Below are 8,422 nucleotides of genomic sequence, written 5' to 3'. Positions count from 1 at the left end.
TTTACGCATTTGGATAAACTTTATTTTTTTACATTACGTGTTCCTTTAGTTAAGTTGAGGCGTGGCCTATAGGCATGCCGCCACCAGGATGGAGAGTGCGACTGTGTGGCACCTCCGCTTACTTCATTCTGTCCCTTAATGTTTATTGCTTCCTGAATCCTGAAACTGGGAGGCTGGAGGACAACAGAATTCCAACCGTTGTTTTCTCCCCCTCGTTGGAGCCGTCAGGGTCCTGAGCACTCTTCTTAAATCTTTCTGGTCGTTTAGGTCTCTCTCTTTCAGGCATGTCATTTGTTTTGGCCCTTTGGGGACCTGATTCATGGGGGCACTTGAAGTGACTTATGTCTGAGAAATGTTTAGAAGGCTAGAAACCTCCTGAGTTCCTCCCATACCCTGAAATACTATTTATTCAAGTGATATAACTAGCGTTAGGTGAGCGGATTAAAGTCTATTACACGAAGTATTATCAAGCTATTATACTTATACAATATATTATATTTTAGTCATAGAAAATAAATACATACAAATATTAAGCAATGTAGTTTTTGTTCATGTTTTAATAATACAGACAAACATACAAATATTCCACAATACTGAGACAATGTGGTCTTTCCTCCATAGTTCTTTTTGTTGTCATTTCTAGAATTTCTTATTTACATATATTTACATTCACATTGATATTAACATAAATTCAGACAAAGCAAATGGCAGTATATAGCTCTGTTAACATACACAGCAAAATAAGACTGAATGTAAAACGTACAGGTAACGTTTACAGTACACTCACAATTTTACTGTGTACTACACTCCAGCACATCATTGTAATTTGGTATGACACTCCCTCCTTAATATAGTGCACATCATCAGATATGTAATTCTTTTACTGGGCAGAATTTAGGCATTTAAACCATAATTTGCTATTCTTTTCATCCACCTTGTTCAGCACTTGTTTCTCACAAAGCTGGTTTATGGATTTTTATGCAGCAATAAACGTAGTCTTAATTCGTCTTTGACATTTTGACATACTGTATGTAACTTACTCCATCCATATGCCGGCTTAGTGAGAAAAGAATCAGTCATCACTGGTCTGCAATGAACTACATGGCTATAAGCCGTGCCATACAGTATAAATGGCTTTGGTTGTTAAATTTGTTGTTATACAGTTGGAGGCCATCGATATTGTCCTTTTCTTTTTGCTGAGGTTTGCGTGATCTGCGCAAAAGGACAGTTAACCCATTTTGGGTGGGAACCCCTTTTGGTGTTTTAAACATTGTTATAATTTAGCTATTGAAAAATAGCAGATCTACAAGCTCGTAGCGCGCCACCGAGTGGCGCGCTACGAGCTTGTAGGTCTGCTATTTTTGAAAAATCGTGAAAATATTTATTTCAGAAAACTGGAGGATTTAGAAGGATTTTTTTTTAATTTTGAGGTCAGGCCTAAATGGGTCAAATGATAAGGGACAATATCGGTGGCACCCAACTGTACATGTCCTGAATTAACATAGCCAAGACGGATTTGGTAGAGTTTGGTGGCAACACCAGCAGACAACATCAAAAGACTTGATGACACATTGTGTCCTCTTTGGCAACACTGCTGCAGTACAACTGCCCACTTCAAACCATGGATATCATAAACATATTTAAAGTCAAAGGGATCCAAATCATTGTTTTAATATAACTAAATTACTACTGATATAAACCACAGCAAGGTGTGTGACATTTTTAAACAACTGTGACTTCACGTGAACAATTGAGTATGTGTCATTTATAGATGAAATATTTATACAGGGCACCTGAAAAGTAGTGTTACCCTGTGTGTACTAGCATAGAAACTGAATCTCAGACTTGGCTAGATTGTGAAAGTGCTCTCAGCACTAGCTTGCTGAGCTTGAAAATGTATTCAACTAGGCTTTTAGCCTAGCGTTGATATGCGCTCACATCATGTGTACATATATTAAGTTCTCAATTGCTCCTCTATGCTACATATAGTTGCTTTTCATTTGGTTCTCAGTGCTTGCAGCATCGCCAATTTCCAGATCATTCCCTTTCACTTATCAGTGCAAATATTCTTACTTTTCAAAAAAAATTTCCTTTGAGGGCCTTACATTATCTCCTAGACCTAACAGTATAACAACACTGATAACGGCCCTTCTGAAGGTTGCTACTCATTTTAACTTGGCTGTTTGACTGCAAAAATGGAAGGTGGCAGTTCACTTTCTGAACAGAAACACTGGACATTGAAGTGTATCAATGTGACAATAACTTCTCAGTTGAAGATCTCATATACTGTATATTTCCTGAGGTTTTGAAGACACCCAAAAACCCTGAATCAATAGCAAAGTTAATTTGTCTCAAAATTTGCTCTGAAGCGAGAAGATAGCATCTCTATGGAACAATGCCAAATTCTTACATATTCACTACAGCTGTGTCACTCATGTCACAGCTCTGCTGGTCTTTGGGACATTACACTGGCAATGGTGTAACACAAGTACAGGTTCACTCCTCAGGTCTTTTGGGAAGACAGCATCCGTTGAAAGGATCATCTGTGATCGACCATGGTGACACTGTCCCATAGTTAACACACCCATGGCTTTTTCCTAAGCCCTTCTCTGAGAGATTTCGTCAGCCCAGAAGCAGAGCCTGGAACAGGGCTGGGTTTGGCTCGGGCTGTGAAGCAGCCTCTATTATGTCTTTCTGTATATAGATGTTGGGGAGAATTGTTTTTATACTCAGTCCACAGCCAGTTCACAGGGTATCTGTTGAGCTTCTTTGGCCTTGATGTACGCCTGTTTAAAGTCCTTGTAGCGAGGTGCACAGCCCAACCAGGCCTCCCCAAAGTGGATCCGACCAGTGAAGAGGAAACTGCCTGGCCCAGGCCTCACGCCGCACTGCAATAGAGTCCTTATCTCGCCCTGGGAGGTCAGACGGCTGTTCCCTGTGAACACGGCGTACTTCTGCCGAAATACCTTGGTGGCGCTGACCTTGATCACCGCTGCCCGGAGGTTCTCATCCTCATCCACAGAATGAATGTTACCACGCACAACTAGAGAGGAAAACATATTCTGGTTAGCTACTGCACCATATTAGTTAGATTTAGTAAAGCAACATAAACATGTCAACAACAATGTCATCAGGAAGTAAGCTAAAACATACTAAATGGCAGAAATGACTGAAGTCTTTAAACCGCTATAGATTTCGTTTTCCAAAAGCAACCGATTGATAGTAAAAGTAAAGGAATATGGAGGATGGGTGCAGGTCAATAATCTTGTCTCATGCCCATTACAGCTCAATCTGAATCATGCAGATTGATTAGTCACTGCTCTTTGTCCCGGAGGAGGGGGGGGGATTAGGATTAGAGTCTACTACAGTGTCTGAGGGTGGAGGTGGGGCTAAGCAGGCAAAGTACTGAGAATTTGTACTAAATCAGTGGCGCCTGATCTTGAACTGGGGGTCTTTCCAACTGGGTGTAAGCAGATTGGACACAACCGATTTTTAGAACTTTATTGGAACGGAATCAATACTTGCCATTTGACTAATTTCCATTTGGTTGTAAAATAGAATAATGTAGGCTACGATCGTTTTTGAAACATGGGTCATCATTTGAATGCCACACCATATCCTTTGTCTCGAGTGTTTTTATTGCTAATGGGGGGCAACTTAGGCCAGTGCTGTAAAAACTCACCAAAGTCACTGGTACAGACAGCCATAAGAATCTCTGTGTTGTTGCAGGGTCTGCAGGCGCCTAGGAGGAGGGGGAGAAGGAAGGGGGGTTAGTGGGTGATGTTGCAGAGTACTACAAACTGTAATACAAGATACTGTATATATATATTAATGCACTGAGCCATTGGATATCAAAGACTCTGATTATGGATAAAACCTTTGAGGATACAGTGTACGATAGAATAAGACATGAGTTAAGTGAGTGAAAATCTGGACACCGTGCAGAGACACACGCACACAGTGAGACCAACCACCGTGGAGCACACAGCTGCTACTTTTACAGTTGCCGGGGGATGGCCAGTTTAAGGTGTGAGCTCGGCTCCTCCAACCCAGACGATTTAAAAGCCCAATGAATCCCCCCTCCTAAACCCTGCAAGGGTGTTCACACACAGTCACACCTCATCAAAGCCTGCTGGACAGGGGCTCAGGCGGAGAAGTGGCGGGGGGTGGGGGGGACCAAAATTCCACTTCCACTTTTCAGAAGGTTCAAGGTACTTCCTTCCTACTGGGGCCTGACACCCTCATTGACAGCTGTTTAACTTATCTTTTTTTTTAAAAGAAGAAAATAAATCGTAGGGGATAGAAAGTACAGTCAACCCTTCCTGAGATTCACTGAAGAATCCACACAGATGGCCACAAGAAAGGAGTGAAACCAAACCACCCGAGCTCTGGGTGACTGCATTGACTAAACAGGGGGGAAAGAAAAAGCAGGCTGAGGCTGGCATTTTTTTTAAAGTCCTGCTCGCCCTGAAGTTCTGAGGAGGCCCCTTGCCCACCCTCCACTTTCTCCTTCTTGGAAAACCTCTTGATAAATGAGATTCCTTCCTCTCTAGTCTGTAGACCCCCCCCCCCCCCCCCCCAGCTAAAGTTTGTGTGGGTGTGATAGAGAGTAGTTGGGGGGGGAGCGTTCTCCTACAGACAAGTCTCCCCACAGAGGGTCAGCTCAACAAAAGAGGGGAGCATCTCAGCTGGGTAGAGGCCTCTCTGTTGCCATGAGCGACCGCAGTAATCCCAGAATGCTCATGCAGCCCCCATTGAAAGAGCCCTGGACTCTGGAGAAGGCCCCACATACTGGGCTTTTGTACAACCCCCTTCTCCCCACTCCTCATTCGTTCTCCTCCAAATCCAGACTGAGACCAGTAGACTCTTTTTGCAGTTTTGCCACTGCTCCCCCCCCCCCCCCCCCCCCCCCCCAACACACACACACTGCAGGGACCGTGGAGTGGAAAGTCCAACAAACCCTCCAGAGGAGTCTGTTTGAAATTATGAGCCATCCTCAATGTGGATTTTATGATACACGATATAACATGATTCATTGTTCCATGGAAGGAAATGAATGAAGGTAATTGTGTTAACTCTTGCAGTATCTGGCTATGTCAGTATACTCTGCATGCTCACTATTCATGAAATGAACAGAGAGCATTCTTGAAAATGCCAATCCACCCCCCCACCCACCAACACCACTAAAAACTCCACTGAAAAACCCTTTGACTTGAACCAAGGCTAACAGTTGGCTACTACAAGCTCACCTTCATCATTGACTTGGTTTGAGTCGAGGGACAGCCGCGCCGCCCAATCCCCTCTCAGCTCATAGCGGAAGGAGGCGATGCGGCGGCTGATGTCCTGGTACGGCGTGGCCTGCAGGTAGAGGGCCACCTTCTCGCCGGGCAGACGACTGAAGCAGCGCACCCTCGGCGGGGGAGAGGTCTCCAAGCGGTCTCCCACCAGGAGCTCCAGGACCCCGTCTCTCTCCAGGTAGAGCTGGGCTCCGTGGAACTGCTCTGACGGTTTGATGCAGGCTGTGATGAGGCCCGAGCTGCTGCCCCCGGGGCCCACCGCGTTGGAGGGCAGGCGGGGAGATAGCGTCAGTCGCAGGGCTCCTTTGGGGTATAGCCAGTCCAGGGTTCCCTCTGAGCAGTGGAGGGAGATTTGCTCCACGCTGCCTGCCTTCTGGGACAAACCACTGTGAGGGAAGAGAAACAGAGATGGGGGCAATTGGTTAGGCTATGTAAAGTTTGTAAAGTAAAAAAGAAAAACCCTTTCCCTCCAGAACTTTGACCTCCAAATCTAACAGAGTTCTCTCACCACATCATGAAATCTGAGTCATCCACATACCATCAGAGGAAGTGGTGAAACCAATAAAGAAATTTTCGCTGGGCACTAGTCTAGTGCAGGACGTGTGGTTTTTAGGTTTGGTTTCAGATGTGGGCACTGAAAGGGGACAGCTGGCCGACATGAAAGAACCAGGAACTAGAAATGACTATTCGAAGTTGAAATGCATAAAATAAATGCAGGCCGCAGTGTGATGAGTGTGTTCAGATATGCGCAGCCACCGGGAGAGAGGGCGCCGCCTACTGGAAGCTGTTCAAAATCTGGATCATATGATTCCATCGCATCTGTACGGGCATCGTTTTTAATGCATTTTAATGGTTAACTAGGTCAATTCAACGTAATAATTCAGCTTGCATAATGCACAATATATTGTTCAGATTTGAGCGCCCTAACTACTTGTAGGTAGGCTATAGCCTATAGCATATTGATCATGTCTTCTGCAGGTCAGCCCTGAGGCAGAAGCGCTAGCCTACAACAATTTGAATGGCCCTCTAATAAGCATGTCTCAACTTGTTTCGTCAATGACCACAGTCCAATGAGTCCATTGCATCAGTTTGTATATTTTAAAATGCACGCCAAGAGACCTCCGTTGCATCACCGAATGACAAACTATATTGCATGTGTCATTTTCACATCATGAACTAGTGTGGCATATTCTATTGTCATTTAGTATTAATATGTTAAAAGATACTTGCCTTCCTTTCCATGTGCATTGGTCTTCGGAGTAGTTAGATCGCGCCATATCAAAAATGGCAAATAGTAGAATCCAACATTGATAAATCCCAAAACAAGCCATTTTCCTCAGTGGATGATCAATACCCGAGCGGAGGAAAGACCGTTATTCCAAGGACAGACTTTCCTATACCTTCTGCGAGTGAAAGTTCAGCAAAAACCGAATTGTAAGTGTATGCTATTAATAAACTCCATAGTTGTGTAGCCTATCCTCCTACCTATTACGGATAAGAGAAGAGAAGAATACTGACACACAGACACAGTAGCTCAACGCTCTCACCATAGATGTGCGCACACACAGGACGGGGGGTTCTGAAGTTATCCCCCTCAGCAAAACTTCACCAACCAATCACATTCCGAGAGGTGAAACTTTAAACCACTCACTCAGAGGGGGAAGGGTGTGTGCCCTATTGCCCGTGACGACTACAATGGTCTATCAGTATGCAAGAATAAACCATGTTGGGCTATTTACTATTGCGTTAGACATGCCTGCAATGCTGCATAAAACATCAGTTTAGATTTCACATAGTTGAAAACGTCTATAATGTCAGTTTAAAGTTTATTATTTATAGAGATAGATAGATAGATAGATAGATAGATAGATAGATAGATAGATAGATAGATAGATAGATAGATAGATAGATAGATAGATAGATATAGATAGATAGATAGATAGATAGATAGATAGATAGATAGATAGATAGATAGATAGATAGATAGATAGATAGATAGATAGATATCAATTAAGCATGAAACACAGGATATAAGAGTTAAGAATATTATAATAATAAATAGACTGAAAATAAATAATCTTAGAGTCTGACCCTATATAGCCATCATGCACTTATAATAATAATAACAACTATAATTTATATTGTACAATCTAGTATCACCAGTAAATACATTGTACTATCAGTTAATCCTAAATTGGGTAAATAAAGAAAAATATTGAGATTATGAACCTGATATTATTCAGTGCTTCATATTTAACATATTCTGGAATGTTTTAGTATTTAGTTAAGTTTAGTATTGAGTCTTTCACTAAGTTATAGTATTTTGACCAAGTATGCTTTTGCATTTGATTGAAAAATGTATTTACAGTTTGCATGGACAAGCACATGGAAGTAGGCCTACAGTACAAGCAGACAAGGTCTGCTAAATTGATTTATCCAAGAAAGCATATGGCTTGTTTCCATTGGGGTCCTCCTACTCAATTCATCGAAACATTGAATGATAGATATGCAATAGGCTACTATGCAAAAACACCATATAAACGAGTAGAAAACGAAAAGTTAAAAAATATGTACAGTAAACAGCAGGGAGGGCGGGGGGTAGGCTTTGGCTTTTTTCAGGGGTAAGTGCTCTTTTAGAGCAGTTTAGAAAAAATGTCTGCATGGATTCATCAATAGTCACTTGAAAACTATCTGGATTTCATAAGATCTGAGGAACATACAGTGCTCTATAGTGATGTAATAACTCACACAAATCACATGAAATAACACCAAATGATCAATGATGATATTTTCATTCGCCATTCGCCACCAAGGAAATAAATGTACAATTGATGGCAAGTTTCTCCCTGTTGTGTTGTGCCCTCTGCCCTTTACCCCGCTGCGCGTCTCTTTCATGTTGCAGTATTTAGAAGCAAATCAAATATTCTTTTGTGCTGATAGACTGCTATCCATTTCCCTGACCCGTAACAGTGACTTTCAATGTAGGTGTGTGTGTGTGTGTGTGTGTGTGTGTGTGTGTGTGTGTGTGTGTGTGTGTGTGTGTGTGTGTGTGTGTGTGTGTGTGTGTGTGTGTGTGTGTGTGTGTGTGTGTGTGTGTGTGACTGCGTGTGCGTGTGCGTGTGCGT

The 8,422-nt window shown here is 42.7% G+C and overlaps 1 protein-coding gene across 1 annotated transcript; it reads right to left on the bottom strand.

The window, feature by feature from the left end:
• Window positions 1–1,406: 1,406 nt before the first annotated feature.
• On the bottom strand, window positions 1,407–6,820 carry metrn (meteorin, glial cell differentiation regulator). Its single transcript, XM_079492499.1, has 4 exons — window positions 6,528–6,820; window positions 5,250–5,683; window positions 3,683–3,742; window positions 1,407–3,043 (listed from the first exon to the last, which is right to left on the bottom strand). The coding sequence occupies exons 1-4, from the start codon at window positions 6,626–6,628 to the stop codon at window positions 2,730–2,732; spliced, it is 909 nt and encodes a 302-aa protein (XP_079348625.1). The 5' UTR covers window positions 6,629–6,820; the 3' UTR covers window positions 1,407–2,729.
• Between the last annotated feature and the right edge of the window lie 1,602 nt (window positions 6,821–8,422).

The sequence above is a fragment of the Electrona antarctica genome, assembly GCF_951216825.1.
Source record: "Electrona antarctica genome assembly, chromosome: 22".
NCBI classification, from domain to species: Eukaryota; Metazoa; Chordata; class Actinopteri; order Myctophiformes; family Myctophidae; genus Electrona; species Electrona antarctica.
The sequence above is the reverse complement of the archived record's forward strand: the minus strand, read 5'-3'. Positions and strand labels throughout refer to the sequence as shown.